Genomic DNA, 17,366 nt, shown 5'->3' with positions numbered 1-17,366 from the left:
TTGCTTCCCCTGAGCACCTTGTATGGGTAGGTCAGGATGGGCATCCTCTGTATTACTCTCACAGTAGCACAAGAAGGGCCCTAGGAACACGATGCACACAGTTACAGCATGTTAAAACATTTGCAGAAAGATGGGGAGATGAATTCCCTTCTTTCCCTCTGGAGATCTGGAGGGGAAGGGTGATGCCCCTTTCCCCAGACCTTCACTTTTACAGGAGGTTTACTAGGAAATCTTTTCTGTGCAAAGCTGATCCAAGTTCCTGTGGTTCCAACAGATTAAGGGCCGTACACTGTAAGGACACTTTAAAAATCCCACCAAGAAAGGGGACAGTAGTTTTGGTACAAAATATTTTTTCATTGTCCTGCATATTGTCCTGGTCTTTTTTAGCTCATTCTCTGACAGTTGGCTAAAGAAGGTCTTGCTGGATTTGGGTTGACAAGAATCATAAAGTCATTAATGCTGGAAAAGATTGCTAAGATCATTTATTCCAACCACCAACCCATCCCCACCATGCTCACTAATCACATCCCTCATTGCAACAACACTACAGCTCTTGAACATCTCCAGGGACAGTGATTCCACCACCTCCTTGGGCAGCCTGTGCCACTGCCTCATCACTCTTTCTAAGAAGAAAATTTTCCTAATATCAAATCTGAACCTACCCTGGTGCAACCTAAGGCCACTACCTCGCATCCTATAGAAAACAAAGTGTTTTCTTCCTTTCTGCCTCAGTGTTAGGCCAGATGTGAAATACACCACTAGGCAGTTGCGTGCCTGCTGCAGTCACTTGCATCACAACCGCTGCATGATGAAAGGTAGGACAAAAAGGCAGCATCTCGGCCTTTTGTTTTGATATTAAAAATGAGGCTTCCCACAGCCAGCTTTGAAATGCCATAGAAGGGCATGATTTGAGCTAACACCACCACAGGCCTCAAAGGGAAACTTCCTGTCTTCCCTGTGGAGCTATTGAATACTGTATTACCAGCACACACTGTGAAAAGCACCTCTCTCTGCTTACCTGAGCAATACAGAGAGAAAAGATAACCAAAGAGAAGTCAGCCTCTTGCTGAGCTGCCCCTGCGCGGGGTGAGACGCTGGTATTAGAGGAGGTGAAAATAGAAGTTCTAGGACCTGTTAGCTCTCAATGGAGAAAACTCCACGAGAGAGAAACATGGGAAAATAGCTTCCTGAATTCCTCCTGGACATCCAGGTTGAAGCAAAGTCTTCGCTCCAGTCAGCCAAGTGGGCTTTGCTAGCTTAGGAGCCTGTGACTAACGCTGAGAAAGTTTGGGGATCTGCAACAGCGTGGGCACCCTCCACTCCCACTGGCAAATCAAATCTGTGTTGTCTTTGGGCAGCTGGTAGAGCCAGGATTTTCTGAAGTAGAAAATGCACCATTTAAGAAAGAATGAAGCTGATTTCCAGTATGCCCCATTTGGAGAACAAAATTTATATTACTTTAGTGTGAGCAATCAATGAAGCACAGGAACCTAAAAAGAAAACATCACATTTAGAGTCTAATGAAGCGTTTCACTCCATCAGAACAAATCTTATTCAGATGCATAGGACTTGTTGTGGCTAGAAACCCAAAGACTCCTGGTTTTGTGTTCACAAGTGGACAGGTTTAATGTTTGAGCCAGTATGCACAAAACAACCAGTTTTACACCCAGCTCAAATCAAGAGAAAGTAACAAGCGATGCTGGCCTGCTGCGTAAAACCAGCTCCGTATATGGGACAGATGCTTCAGGCCTCGACTTTCCCAGTGTTTAAGCATATGGGTCTTCTTTAGTTTGTGGCCAGCCTATTCAGAGGCAGGAGTGCCAATGGGACTCCTGCCATTAGCATCTGCAGAGCCGGGACTCCACCCTGCAACTAAAGTTGAGCAATTGCTCCCTGTGCTGGCTGGAGGAGAGAGCAATACATCTGATCCCATGAAAACCAGCATCCAGAAGCTGTACACTTGAGCCCAGACATGCCCTCCCCCACAGATCCCACGTGACATCTGACCTCTAGCTCCTGGAAATCCTCCTCCTCCTCCACATCATAGGAGAGGGTGTGAATCTTGATGTCATCTGCTGAGAGATCGATGAACTTGCTGTCTGGGTACTCCAGGCTGTCCTTAGTAGGGGAGCGGTCCTCGATGAAGGTGGTTTCGCAGCACTCCGAGTTGATGCTCTCACCCCATGAACGCAGCACATTCTCCGAGTAGAGGATGATGTTGGGACGGTAATGGGACTCCACGGTCTGCTGCAGCATGTTGGGATCCAGGAGCTGCTGCACGGGGTCATTCCTGCCATTCTCCAGGCAGCTCGGGGAACTCCCCGCTCGGTGGCTCTGGTACTGTGGGGTTGGGTACACTGACACCAGACCATCTCGGCTCTCTGCTACTAAGTTCCTTGTATTAATTAAACCATTCCTTTTCCCAGCCTCGGTGATCTTATTGTGCATGAGCACACTGTTCTGCTCAATCAAACCATCCATACTGGGAGGCGTCAGAGAGCGGGATGGTGGGCTGTGTTGTGTTGTACTGTAGATACAGGTCACGCTGGGGCAGTGCCCTCCATTTTCCTGAAGAAGAAAGAAAACAGACACCAAGGTGAGGACGTAGGTAATGAATAACACATGAAAGGACCCAGATCAGCTTGTCTTTTGTACTACCTCATGAGGAAATATAGCCTCACATATGCGCACACCTTGACCTAGCTCTCCAAATATATCCCCATTTGAAAAGGCAAACAACTTGTAAAATACCATGAGGTGAATAGGAGCAGGTGTAGTGGCAGAAGGCTTCCCGAGATATCTTGGTAATGGTGGGTCCTGTCAGAGGAGGGCTATGAACTCCCTCCATTTTCACATATATGTTACAGTTATTCTAAGGACAACATTCCCTTCCTTTGAACGCTCTGATAAGAGAGATGGGGAAAAACAAAACAAAAAGATAAAAGAAAGAAAACATTTTCAGTTCTGGGAAAGCTGCAATTATGAATGGCAGGGCAGCTGATCCATTCAGCTATCATTCTCTGCAGCCAACCTTCAACCTTGACAAGTGCTTTGATGCCCCTTCAAAACTCAACTGAAGGAAAAACAAGGAGGCAGCTCTCTTTAACTTTAAAAAGCCACTTCTTCCACAGCCTCAGAGACTGCCCTGTGGTGACAGAATTAAGGTCTGTGATGAGGCCAGTCAGCAGGACCAGTTCCATCCAGATTCACCTAGAAGAAATAGAGGCACCACTTCTTGATCCTCAGGACCTGATGGTCACACTTTGCAAGGGAACAATGACTGTTGCCCATCTCTTTAGAGCACCAACCTGGCTTCACTTTGTGTGGGTTGCACTAATGTATGAGGATTGAAGAGATAGTTGAGAAGGTTAAAACTACTTTTTCCCAGCCCAAATACTTTCTTAATCCTTTTGCTCATGTGCAACCAAAATAAAAAATAAAATGCTTTTTGAAATGTGGATGCATCCATCAGAGCAACAATGAGCCTCTGGCTTGCAAGAGACATTTAAACCATTAAGAGCTGGTCTTCTGCTCTTACACCACAAATGAAGCAAGAAACTCTTCTAATGTACAAAAAAAGCTGAACTAAGTGTGTTGCAACACCTGCATCCACAGCCCTTGGTTTAACATGTAGAAAATCTCTTTTACTGTATTGGTAAATAGTTCAGAAGTTGTTCTGGATGAACTGACAGGAAAACTGCACAAGTGAAAATACACCATAGGGGGATCCTGTGGAATTTACACTGTGCTACTCTCAGCCCCAAACCTGTGGAACCTGTTGGCAAAATCACACCAGTGTGCGAATTAGCCTGGAAACTTGGACTGTTTCTCCAAAGGCTTAGTCCTAAAGACTTAAATCTCACTTAAGAGCAAGCCTTTCCAAGGAAACTTCCTTTCCTTGTGTAGCTATGTCTGTGCTAAATGAATGGAGGACCATACTATCCTTCCATTCATGGTGGGATTACACTGAATAAATGAGCTTATGCCAGCACAAACCTATTGGTAAGGTGTAGCTGCTTTAGAAGGAAGCAAGCAAAATTCAGCAGGTTAGAGTGGGAGAAGAGATCAACATGTCACACATTCGCCTCAGGATTGGTGTTCGCAGAAATACCATCTTCCATTGGCCATTCTGCAAACATAATGACCCCACAGAGCAGTGTCAATGCGCATGGTCTCCTGTAGGCTACTGAGCAGTCCCATTTCCATCATTTAGGAGTCTCCAGAGGCACAGTGGGACCTGGTCACAAACTAAGTTGAGAATAGCTGTTGCTTTATCCAGGTTTTATGGGATCCCTTGCTTAGGTGATCCTTCTGTCATGTAACAGTCTGCCCACAGTCATTCCTGTTCCTTTCCCTTCCCCTATCAAAGAAACAAGGAGAAAATACTTGGCCAAAAATTGCTGATTAAAACTCAGCAAGTAAGTTCTCCCATGTCTTTGCTGGATTCCCCTTGAGACAGTGCAGAAAGTGCGGAAGGCTCCCTGACACATGGCACAAACTGTTGAACCTACTGAAGTCAGAGAGACTTCACTTGGAACTGCAAATGTTCTCAGAAGCATTCTCAGCCCCAGCAGTTGTTCAAGCAAGCTGAAGTCAGCAGAAAATTTGCTATGGCATTGCCACAGATGTACATCTTCTTCCCATTACTACAACTCAAACAGGCCCCCTCCCAGAAAAAAAACAGAGCAACAATTTGGTTACTGCATCAATGGCTGAAGCAAAGCATGGTTAGGTCTTGTATTCTGGTGTGCTCACATAATTCCAACAAATGTGTACTGCCTAACTTGAGTTGCACTTGGGAAAATCTCTTTTAAGGCAGCTTTATCACATGCCTTTGAGCTACACTGTCAGATTCCCTTCGTGTTTTTTTTTCCCCCCCCCCCTACATTCACATATCATCCAGATAACACTTGACTGCGGGAAATGCAAGTTTCACCCCAGGCGTTTCATTGACAGCTATGCCGCCTTCATGGAAAATTCTCACTCTGGATTGGTGCAAATGAGGATCTGCACACATCATGACACCAGAGCTAGATGGAACATTTTCCTCGTGTAATTTTGAGTAGTTATCTTGTTCTGTCTTGGAAGGGTTGGACTTCAAGGAAAGGTCACTCTCATCTGTTTAAAGATGTATGGGACACTCCAGAGTCATCGGAAACAAAAGCTATCCTTTAGTTCTTCTCACACTCCTGAAGAGCAAGAGGAAACAACTAAAGAGAAGACACAGGGAAAAATGCTTCAGCATGTCCAAGTGATGTGAGACACGGGAGCACTTCAGGAAGTCAATAGGATTGCCTTGTCAGGATTTAGTACTGTCCCAAGCCACTCCTTGCTCTCCATTGTTGACCAGCCTGTGTGAGACAGGAGTCAAGCCCCTTTTGCAAATGTCTAATTACAAGGAAGATATTTGAAAGGGTAATTTGACTTCAAAGTCTTTGGAGTGTTGACAGATAGAATTCCATAAAGTCCTGAATAAGAACTGCTCATGACGTCTTTGAGACTCTACAGCAGATATCTCTATTATTCCAAAAACCTAAGGACAGCTACGTACAGACTCCCTAGTCATCCATACCAGTAAAGTATTAGCACGGTCAACAGCATATCCTGGCTTCAGCCTATGCTTGCTCCTAGGCAATATCTACCCTGAAGTGAATAAGTGCCATGAATGTTTCTCAGAGGCATAAAGGACAAAACCACCTTGTTTTGGTAGGTAAGAGAGTTTTGTGGCACAGACACAGCCATAGAATCATTAAGGTTAGAGAGAACACTAAGATCATCATGACTAACCATCCAGCCATCCCAACCATGTCCCTCCATACCACGTCTCCACAGTTCTTGAACACCTCCAGGGACAGTGACTCCACCAGCTCCCTTAGCAGCCTGTGCCACTGCATCACCACTCTAAGAAGAAACTTTTCCTAATATACAACCTGAACCTCCCCTGATGCAACTTAAGGCCACTACCATCATACCAGTCAATGCTGGACCATTCAGCTTGCAAATAACAGGATGGATCTTTGTCTCATTCAGTAGGTAGGAGAGAGCCTGTGGTGTTTGCTTAGTCCTACCTCAGACCTAAGAAGTTATGTGTCCAGTGCTACCTGATGTGCATTTAAACCACTCTTGTAAATCAACTTTGCAGATTCTGAATGACACTTTCCCCCTGGGATGGGGGAGGGAGGAAAGAAAACACCTGAAATGAGGAAAGGACAAGACAAGAAACATCCTTCCCACACATAGCTCCTCTGGTAATATGGCAAATGCATCGCTCAAGACGTTCTCTCTGGGGTCCCACATAGCAGCACAGCCTGCATGCCTCAGGGAAGGTCAGCAAAGAGAAATATGGATGGCAGCATTCAGTCAAGGAAAACTGTTTATTCCTCATGTCATTTTGCTACTTGGCTACTTTACCACAGCCTGACCCAATGTTCTCAGCCCTACAATTGTATGGCTTAATGGTAAGGAGCTGGTGAGACTCTTATAACTTTCCATTATACCGCGTATATAGCTAATAATAATAATAAAGTGGTATTGATTTTGCTTTTCCAGGTGAAAATCCTGAGCAGCTGGCCATTAAGTTTAAATCAATAGCACCTTGATTGCAAGTGCATCTTGATGTACAGCTGAGACAAGGTCAATTGCTGTCTGGGGAAACTGAGAAACTGTTGAGGCACCCAGAGGTTCTTCATCAATAAAAAAGTGGGATTAAGAGTGCTGTCAGCCAGAAATGAAATCTCACGTCCTCACTGATAAAAGTGAACCTCCTCTGGGTTTCTCACTCCCCAGCCACTGGCTGAAGAGAGTAAAATCACATTTCCAAGGCCTTTGTTTCCTGATGCTATCCCAGTGTTGGTGGGAGAATTTGACTCATAGTCCGGAATTCATTTCACTTACTGCAGGCACTTGAGGATGTTTCACGGGAAAAATTAATAGCAGTTATGCAAGGCGCATGGGACAGGACAACACAGCATACCCATGTGTTACAACCAGAAAGATTAATGCAGTGGAAGTGCAATACAGAAGTGTAACAGCAAAGGGACTAGCATGAATGCAATGGCGTTACAAAGGAAAAAGAAAGGTGCTCACCTGTCTCTGAAGATCTAAGCTCCCAGGGAAGACTCCACAAGGGAGGGATTTCCAACCAGAGATCCTTCCCTAGAGGCAGTCAGCCCTTAAATGAGGTCTAAGAGAGGTGCAGCCAGGCTCCACCCCTTCTGGTCACACAGCTGAATTGCCTTCACCTGTGCTCCCAGGGCTGAACCAGTCCTTTCCCCAGGTGCCCAATCAGTGGTTCAGGCCATGACTCAGCAGCTCCCATACACTATATAAGCTATAGGTGAGACTCCTGCATCTTAACTAAGCCTAGGATAAATGAAACAAGTGGATTCCTCCAGGTTCATCTGGTGGAGCAAGGGACAAGAGCACATGGCTATGAATGAGGCTTAGGGGCAAAAGGTAATGGCTCAGAGCCTGTACCCTCCTGCCTACAGGCACTCCTTGGAAGGGAGGTTGGCCACACCATCCTTTTGTTAAGGTCTTTCCCCAGCCTGGGCCAGAGTCATATTTGTAACTCGGATGTATAGGTAGGTGCTGCCATGAAGACCATCCCAGTTTCCAGCTCCAGCTGCAGCCTGGAGGATTCTGGATGGCAGAACGACTGAGCAGACAATCTGTAATAGACAACTGGAGGCAATCAAAGGATGCCTTCTCTGCAGGGAGCCAACACTCAGAGCAAAAAGAGCCACTCTCGTTTCCTTGGACCACAGAGAGGCTTCAAAATGATGCTGACAGGAAAATGAAACTCATCAGAGCCCTTTAAATAGGAGAGCAGTTCAATTTGCTCCAAGATGCAGAGTTAATTTAACTGGGTTGATTCAGGTTTCATTTGTCTTCACACAGTTTGAGTTTCTCCCCACAAATCACTCACTGGTGCTCAGGCCAACCAGAAATAACTCTGCACTTTCAGACTTGAGGCTGGAACCAGAAGAGAAAACCAAGTTCAAGCTAATGACAAATACTAGGTCAAACTTCAATCTATTTTTTTTCCTTGGGGATTAGAAATTTTCACCCAGGTCTCTGGTGTTAGAAGTGAAGCTATTCATTATTTCAACTTTTTTTTTTTTATCCTCTATTTCTTGTGGGTTTTTTTTTTCCCCTCCCCTCTGTCCCTATTTTAATAAGCAGCTGCAGCCAGCGCCAAGATATCTCATCTGCAACGCTGTGGTTTATTAAGCTATCACTTGTGTGACGGCAGAGCCCAGCTACTGTAGCTGCAGTGAGGGCTGTGCTCTGCTGGGCGCTCTGCAGACTCCTCTGCTATGGTGACAGTGGCTGACAAACTAATTAAGCAAAAGGTGTGAGACAGAGAGATGCAAGCTGCAAACAGGGCAAGGAGAGAAGAGCTAATCACTGTGCCCTAGGCTCTGTCAGACAAGGAGCACAAGCCAACTCTGCTACTGCACATTGTCCCCACATTCCTTTCATCAGTGACCCAGTGGGATGTTTTTGTCCTGCCATGGGGGTCTCCCCTTCGCACAACTCTAACACAGCCTCAGCTTCCCTCAGCCTTCTGGAACCCCCTGCCAGCTACCTAAAGGTCAGCATGAGCAAGCAGCTTGGTTGGAATCACTGAATAATTAAGGTTGGAAGAGACCCCTACAATCATCTAGTCCAACCATCAGGTTACCTCTGGAGATCTAGACTACAGCTGAAAAGCCCCAGCCCTTTCCCCAGAAGAGATCAGAAAGACCTTTATCCAGGCAGAACAGCAGCCACAAGGTCTCACCTGGCTAGGGGGGACCTCATCAACTCCAACGCTTGGTTTACTGGCAGGAAGGCTTGCAGAGGAGGGTAAGCCATGCCGGCATGGAAAGCAGAGTCCTCATCCACTCCCAAGACTTACCCCTGCTGTTCTCAGCAGATCAGGCCAGGAAAAATAGTTCAAAGAGCTTGTGTTCCTCTGCATGGGAGCCTGTTCTGAATACAAGGTGCAATCTTTGTCCCAGGAGGACAGTAAAGCACTGGAAAAGGCTGTCCATGGAGGCTGTGTATCCTTGGAGATTTTTAATACCTGACTGGATGAAGAACAGCCCCTCAGCTGACCCTGCTTGGAGCAGGAGATAGGACTGGAGGCTTCCTGAAGTTCCTTCAAACTATCCTATGATTGAAACCTCCTTGTTTCTAGCAGGTTTCTACCTGCCTCCTATGCTCCCAACAAGACATGCACTGCTCCCACACCTTCTTCCTTGCCCTTATGCTGCCCCACAACTACCAGAGCCAACCAAGTTCTGTGGGGTTTCATGATAGTTCCCAGCTGCCAGCACACAAAGCAGTGGGCAGAAAGCTTTCCTAAAGAGCTGCAGCCTAATAAAACACATCTAGAGGTTTGGAGATCACAGCTCTCCTGGTGCAATTCCTCAGGTGTCAGGGTCTTTTAAACACATAATGCAGTAAGCTTTAAGGTGCTTTAAGGGGTTTCTAACATCTAAAAACTACAGCAACACGTATGGACCTTTTGCTTTGAGAAATCAGTATGGATCTGGAGAGCTGATTACAAAGTGAAATACGTAAGGAAAGGAAGAGAAAATCTTTCCCCTTTGTATTTTCCTTCTTTGATTCAGTAGGGCTCATTATAATAGGTTTTGTTTTAAGGAAGAGCTGCTATTTCAGCAACTGAAATTCCTTTTGACCTATTAAGTAAACTACAGGGAGTTTTGTTAAGCAGTGCAGCTAACTCACACTGGGAGAGTTCCAAAAGCATGCATTAGTGATACCTAAATGTTTAATTGCTAGCAGTAGAAGTAAAAAGACCTCCCTGCTATTTTAGTATCACCAATAAGCAGCAAATCCACCCTTCTGCCCTAAAAAAGAAGAGGGAGTCAGGGCGCAAATAAATGCCCAAGGTCACGTCAGACACAGGATCAGAGCTGGAAATAAAATCCAGGTCTCTTGATTGCCCGTCCAGAGGTATATTTAAATCTGGAAAAAATTACCATATGCATATTAGGTCTGCCTGAATAATTGATTGCTCGATTCAGTGCTGAACCAAGGAATGGGGGGAGAAAGGTGGAATTATCTTGTGCTGACCTGAAACAAAAAACGTTTCCCCTGCAACCAAATATTTCCCTTTGAGCAGATGGAAGCGTCTTGCACGAGCCAAAATGAATTATAATGTTTCATTTATTTATTTTTAATTGAACAAACTGGCTTTTAGTTCAGTTTGCCCTCAAGTTGCCTCCGATAAAAGATGACACATCCAGGCTTTTCCAGCCATCTTCCTTCCCAACCGGTTTTGACAGCCTCAACTATTTATTGAGTTCAGTCCAAACTCACAACTTCTTTCATGTGATGACAGAGCTGCACTTTCCAGCTAATAAATAACTGACCTGAATAACGGCACCTGGCTGTAATGTAAATAACCCTCTCCGTTGTGGAAGGCGCCAGTATAAAAATACCTTGCCATCTGCACAACTTACGGCAATTACTTTCAAAGTGAAAGCAGTCAAAAAACCAGGCTCCGTGCCTTTTTAAGCGAGAAATTCATTTCACCAATGTAATCGGGGAATGCTCAGTGTCAGAAAGCTATTATCAGCTCCCTAATCGTGCCTGGACACGTGAGTGCTACGAACCAGCCTTGATCAAATGGTCAGCACGTCCAGGGTGAGCTTGGTACAACCAGGCATGCGGCCATCTGACAACCCCAAATACAACTCCAAGTGTATCCAAGCTCACAACGACCCTCTGACACCCCCACCCCCCATCCCATACTGGGAGGCAGAGGCATGAGGAGCGATTCTTGCTATAAAAGGCATCTCAACAGATGGCACAACTGACATTTTCTCTCCCTCCAGCCATCCCAAAAAGTTGTTCTGCAAAACTCTCTAATTACATCCAGCCCAATAAAACTAACCTCCACAGAACAATATGTAGAGGCACATACGATGAAACACCTCCAGCCAGTACCTTGAGCAGAGTACTCAGGCTGAAAGACCTATGTGCAAGAGTAGAAGGTAGTGCTGCCCTTTGTTTTCAAAGCAAGTGAATACAGCTGTGCTCTGGGCTGTGTAATTGCATTCTTAATTGTTTAGAGTGCCCTCGCTGAGAGAAATTTCATCTAGTGTGATTCAGAGTCACAGAATTGTAGAGGTTGGAGGGGACCTCTGGAAATCATCGAGTCCAAACCCTTGTTGCAGCAGGCTTCCTACAGGAAGTTGCACAGAAAAGTGTCCAGGTAGATTCTGAGCATCTCCAGAGAAGGAGACTCCACCACCTCCCTGTGCAGCCTGTTCCAGTCCTCTGTAAGCCTCACAGTAAAGAAGTTCCTCACATTTGTATGGAAGTTCCACACGTTTCAGTATGTGCCCACTGCCCCTTGTCCTGTTACTGGGTGCCATTGAATAGAGCCCAGCCCCATCTTTTGATTCCCCCATTTTAGATAAACATTGGTAATATCCCCTCTCAGCCTTCTGCTTTCCCTAGGCTGAACAGCTCCAGCTCTCTCAGCTTTTCCCCAAACAGGAGATGATCCAGGTCCCTCATTACCTCTGTGGCCCTCCACTGGACTCTCTCCAGGAGATCCCTGTCTTTCTTGATCTGAGGAGCCCAGAACTGGACACAGCACTCCAGATGTGGCCTCACCAGGGCAGAACAGAACAGGAGGGTCACATCCCTTGGCCTGCTGGCCACACTCCTTGTAATGCACCCCAGGATACCACTGGCCTTCTTGGCCACCAGGGCACACTGCCAGTTCACAGCCAACCCGTTGTCCACCAGGACTTGCAGGTCCTTTTCTGCAGAGCTCCCCTCTGGCAGGCCAGCCCCTACCCCATACAGGTGGTTATTTCTCCCCAGCTGTAGTATTCTGCCAAGAGCTGCTCCAGCTCAGGGGGAACGCTTCACCAAAGACCCACACTGATCACTCCAAGTTTGGTGCCAGAGCAATTAATCTCATTAACTAACCACAATCCTTGCTTTGCAGAGTGAAAGTTCACACACCACAGAAGTTCTTGTTTCACTGCATGTAATTATTTACTTGTCAGTCAAGCTGTGTCTTCAGGTGAGAAGTTGTAATGCCTCCAACCTCCTGGTTCCTCCACTATGGAGCTTTGATTGTTTCTGAGGTCAATCCAGAATTAGAGGTCAGGGGAAGACTGAGTTACCACAGATCCCCTCTGCCTAATTTCATCGATGCCTGGTGTTGCAACAGAATTAAAATTATCTAGCTTAGAGTAAAACTGATGCGGTGCTCTGCAGAAACCTGCAGTGAGGCAAAGCCCCCGCAGCACACAACAGAGCTTCTAAGTGCATGCAGGAAACACACGTACAGGTGAATATCAACATCATGGCATCACCTGGCCCTCTTTGTCTGCCTGTGGGCTGAGGCTGGTGCTTCTCTGTGACCTCAAATCCCATAACCAAGCTGGCCACAGAAGTCAGCATCAAGGTGCTGCTCCAGCCTTGACCCCACTGACTCATCCAGGTGTCATTCCTGATGGGTCCTCGGTACACCCATTACAGTTAGAAAGATTAATATGGTGGAAAGTTGATACAAGAATGAAATGGCAAAAGGGACAAACAGGAAAAGAATGCTCACCCATCTCCAAAAATCTAGGCTCATAGGGAAAACTCCACAAGGAAAGAAGCTCCAACCTTCCCCCATGGCAGTCAGCCCTTAAATGGGGTCTAGGAAAGGTGCAGCCAGGCTCCACCCCTTCTGGTCACGCAGCTGAACTGCCTTCACCTGTGCTCCCAAGGCTGACCTGGTCCTTTCCACAGGTGCTCAATCAGTGGTTCAGGCCGTGACTCAGCAGTTCCCATACAACCCCACTCTGTGGCATTGCTCCCCTTCCCACGCTGTGTTCAGGAAGCAAGGCACAGGACTCGGCACCTATGCTGTGCTCATTCTGGATGCGACACGCCATCACTATGCTCTAGGCTGGGATTTAAGGTCTTCCTGAAGCAGGGATAAGAAACAGAGAGAGGACAGAGCAAGGAAGCAGCGTGGTGGTGCTGCCTTTGTGCAAAACGAAGGTACTTGTTTCTCCTGCCCCAAGAGAAGCACCCCAGGGCTGTAAGCCACTTATAGTAATGCTCCTGTGATGCTGTGGAATTGCTAGTGCCAGTTCATCAGGGCGAGGATGATTAGATTAAGCAGCCACTTACATTTGAGGCATTACATTCACTTACATTCAAGGCACTGCCAGAGCTTGAAGAAAAGCCCTGCATCGTCCTCCCTCTTCGTCTTTCCCACAGAGAAATAGAAGATTGCCGTATGGGAGGCTCCAGTTCTGCTCCACATCACCTCCATGATCCTCAAGCCACATGCAGTGGGGAGAAGGCAGGTTGCTTTTTTGTGGAGCGTGCAGGAATAGGAGAAGAAAGGTGGGTGGATGAGATGGGGGCCCCATGCACTGAGCAAGGACTGCATCAGCTGTTGCACGCGGCAGGAGATGCTGAGCACAGCTGTGCTGCAGGACCTGCTGCCAGGCAGAGTATGTCATGGGACGAGCAGGGGACCACTCAGGAGCTCCACTCTTTGATGATCCCATGATTATCTTCCAAGAAAACTATCCAGTCGCAAATGTAATTTGCAGTGATTGAGTAGAGCTCAGACCCCTCAAAAATCACAGAGTCGATCACAGGATGACAGGATTGCAGGGGTTGCAAGGGACCTCAGGAGATCATTGAGGCCTGTGATTTTTGAGGGGTCTGAGCTCTACTCAATCACAGCACACCAACCCACCTAACCCCACTGAACTCCGCTCAGAGTCCAGTGCCCTCATGTGAGCGGTCAGCTCATTCTCGTGCCTCAGCAACCCGAAGCCTTGGAGCTTAGGGACAGAAATAACTTACAGCACGGATTTGGGTGGGCGGTTAATGAGGGAACTTTACACATCCCGGTTTTATATAGATACGTACACACGGATACACATTTACAGCGATGCCGTGTTTAAAATTGGGAGTGCTAAAGGCGTGCATGGAGTCATACCTCTCATGTACTGCAGCACTATTTTAAAATGCAGCCTTAGTGGTGCAATGAGAAGAACCAGAGTTCCTCATCCTTCCGATGCTGTGACACCAAACTCTCAGCACTAAATCTTTTGTGCCAGATCCAGTGGTGGCAGCAGTTGGTTCACCTGCATCCTTGGGGTCGCTGACGTTTACATCAGCTGGGCAGCATTTTGCTGTGATCTCATTGCAGTGGTTTCCAGCCTCTACCAGACGAAGAGTATTGAGAGGTGTTGGATTTGATGGCCGGGGGATGTGGGCTCAGCCCTGACACGCTTACACACACACAGGATGCATTCCGTTCTGTCAGAACAAAGTCATTAAACATGCAGAAGGTTGTCCTCCTGTTTTTAAACCTCTGCAGTTCTTCTCCTTTTGTTTTCCCCCAATAGCGCTGTACGTTGGCCTGTACGAAGTTGAGCCTCCAAAGCGAAGAAAACCAAGCAGGGAAGTCCCAGTATGTGATCTGCAATCTTCATTACCAGACAACCACTCTTACAAATCCTCCGGCACAGAGGAATTTATGGCTGACTTGTAAATGTCTACAGACACAAATTCACAGTGCAAAGACAAAAACCCTTGCCCAGTGATGCTGGTGCCTTTTCTCTAACGCTGTCCTTAGAAGGCAAAGCGTTTTAAATCCACACTCAGCATTCGCCATGTGAAACGTGTCGTGGTGGTGCCCGTGCACACCACTACTGCATTACATCTGCATTTGTATAGCAAAGAGCCTCGCTGAGATTGGTCCCAGGGCTTACGGTACCGGCGGTGCGAGACGTCTGCTTGCCCGCTTCCTAAGGGAAAACTTCATTCCTACAAATGCCTTCATGTGCCACACACCCTGACACGACTCTGTCATTACCAAAGTGCCAATAAAACGTCACCTTGGCCAGCAAAATGAGACGTGCCTTATTCTTCAGAGCGAAGTCATTGGAAACTAATAGAGAGAGCATCTAAACGCAGCTACTCTGAAGCTGATAGCTCATTAACTATAATTAAGAACAAGTCATTTAAATACATGAATGTAGAAAAGAGCATTCGCTGCTCTGGCTGCAATTTATAATACACAGTAATCCCCCGGAAAGTAGCAGTTAACTCATCTTCTCGGTACTTTAAGAATATCAAAGCATCTTTTAATTGTCGGTAATGCCCTGTTTACAACAGATTAATGTCTAATTATTTGTGATTTGAATATTTAATCTCTCGGGAAGTTCAGATCTTGTTGTTTTTCTTTTTCGTTTGGTTTTTTGTTGGTTTTTTTTTTTTTTTTTTTTGGTTTTTTTTTTTTGGCATCTCTCTCATTACACGCTGAGGCTGCAGCCTCCCCTCCAGTTGTTCTGAAGAGGTGGTTCAACAGATTGCTCTCCGGAGCAACTCCTGCCAAAGGGTTGCTCCGTGATTTCAGGGGGGACAAAGCCAGTCCCGGACAGAGCTTTGCACCTCTCCTGGAGCACAGCTCTTGAGGCTGATGCGCTACAAGCACTGCTCCAGGAAGGTTTGCACTTCTGCACTGCCAGTTCCAGAAAGGTCTCAAAGCAGTTGCCAACCTGGACGGGGTCCTTCCTTTGTGGGATGCTTTAATGGTACGCAGGAGGAAAGAGTGGGCTTCCCCAAGGTCACCCCTCTAAACAGTGGGGATAGCTCCTGCCTCCTTGCCTGTACCAACCCCTCTCTCCAACTTGGCTCTCGCTGCCCGCAAACTACAGGGTGGGAAGGGAAAGAAACCCAACCCAGTGTTTCTTGAGCGGGGCTCTGAGGGCAGAGGGCAGTTGCGGCTACGGGCAGCCGGGCCTCCCGCAGTGCCCGCCTCAGGCTGTGCCCCGGGGCCGTGCCCCCCGGGCTCGGCACGGTACCTTTCCCCCCTTGGCGGGGCGCAGGGCAGGGAGCGAGGGATGCTCCGCCACAGCGAAGCGGAGAGGATTTCAGCCGGGAAAGGGAAAAAGGGGGGACCCCACGCACAGTTTCCCTTCCAGAAAACTCGCCCGGTGCTCCCCCGGCCCTGGGAAAAACCCGATCCCTTCCCGACCCCGCGATCTCGGCTGGTGGCGGGGCACGGGGAAGCACCGCCGCGGAGCGCCCCGCGCTGCCTATAGGCAGGATCCCGGCCCGGGGGCGGCCCCGCGTCCCTGCGCTCCCCCGGAGACCCCTCTCCGCAGCGGCAGCCGCCGTTCCTCCCCCCGCCCTTCCCCCGGCCCCGTGCCGCGCTCCGAGGGTTGGCGATGGGGAGATGCGGCGCATCGCTCCCCGGAGGAGATGCGGGGATTGGGGGGGGTGGGGAGGGGGGTCACTCACCTCCTCCTCCCTGCAAGGTGACCCGCAGCGCGATCCGCCCGCACGGGGCTGCGGGAGGGGCGACGGGGCTGCCCGGGCTCAGCGCCCGGCCGCGGTGCCCGGCAGCATCCCGGCGGCGGGGGACAGCGGGGAGCGGGGCCGGGCAGGGCTGAGCCGCCTGCACCGCCGGGCTGCACTGTGCGCGTAACTCGCGGCGAGGTGATGGAGGAGGAGGAGAAGGAGGAGGGAGAAAGGGAGGGAGGAGGGAGGCAGGCGGAGGGAGGCAGGAGAAGCAGCCCTGCGTGGCAGCGGGGCCAACTTTCCTCTTGCAGCACGAGCAGCCTCACAGCCCCGGGGGAAAAGACGGAACCGACGGAACCCTTCCCTATCTGTCCCTCCTCCTCCTCCCGGGGCCTTCCTCACCGCTGCTCCCCACCCTCCGCCTTTCTTCTCCCTCTTCCCCTTACCTACGCTGGGCACCAGGACCCCCAGGGAGCTGGGAAGGCTCCAGCAGCTCTGAAGAACTTTATTTCTTTGCTCCAGCTGTTTTTTAGTATGGCAATGAGCACACTGGGCTGTCTGCTGCGGTGCTGGGGGGTGCGTTCCCTGCTTTCCTAATAACCATAAATAAGATGGGAAAGCAGGGCTCATTCATTCCACTTCCCATCTCCAGCAGACCCGCTGGCCAAGTCATTTCCTAAAAGCTTCTTTGTCACCACTTTTTGTGATGCTTCAACATCCATGGCTTAAAATGCGGTGGGAAGATCGCATGCCCTGTTCCGATGATTGCTGTCCTTCCTCACTGCAGAGAGAGACACGAGGCCTTACATCCCCCCCACCCCCACTCCCCCATGCGTTTTTGATGTCTCTATTTGGGGTAAGGCTGTTTTAGCTCTCTGCTTGTGTACTGTTCGTTCTTCATACTCTCAAAATATCCCATGCCAAATCTTTTCTGAAGGAGAGCATTCAAGATTTATAAGACGTGCTAAAGAACTCGTGCTTCTCTCTGGGATTCTCAGCAGAAAATCCCTCCAGCCCCATTTCCCCCTCTTTCACAACATTTTAGTTCTCTCCCAATGAGCAATGAG

The 17,366-nt window shown here is 48.3% G+C and overlaps 1 protein-coding gene across 3 annotated transcripts in view; it reads right to left on the bottom strand.

Moving 5' to 3' along the window:
- The window catches only part of SYNDIG1 (synapse differentiation inducing 1), a 65,161-nt gene extending 48,082 nt beyond the window's left edge, over positions 1-17,079 (bottom strand). Inside the window, exons 1-2 of one of the 3 annotated variants that reach the window (XM_040698213.2) lie at positions 16,746-17,079; positions 2,008-2,568 (exon numbers count right to left, since the gene is read on the bottom strand). In XM_040698213.2, the coding sequence (XP_040554147.1) occupies positions 2,008-2,481 (474 nt within the window). In that variant the 5' untranslated portion in view covers positions 2,482-2,568; positions 16,746-17,079. Of the gene's footprint in view, positions 1-2,007; positions 2,569-7,086; positions 7,152-16,299; positions 16,479-16,745 lie in introns of those variants that run through there. The other 2 variants (XM_015283540.4, XM_046939533.1) reach the window with 2 other exon arrangements.
- Between the last annotated feature and the right edge of the window lie 287 nt (positions 17,080-17,366).

The sequence above is a fragment of the Gallus gallus genome, chromosome 3, assembly GCF_016699485.2.
Source record: "Gallus gallus isolate bGalGal1 chromosome 3, bGalGal1.mat.broiler.GRCg7b, whole genome shotgun sequence".
In the NCBI taxonomy this organism is placed as follows: Eukaryota; Metazoa; Chordata; class Aves; order Galliformes; family Phasianidae; genus Gallus; species Gallus gallus.
Note: the sequence above shows the minus strand (reverse complement) of the source record. Positions and strands in the feature narration are given on the sequence as shown.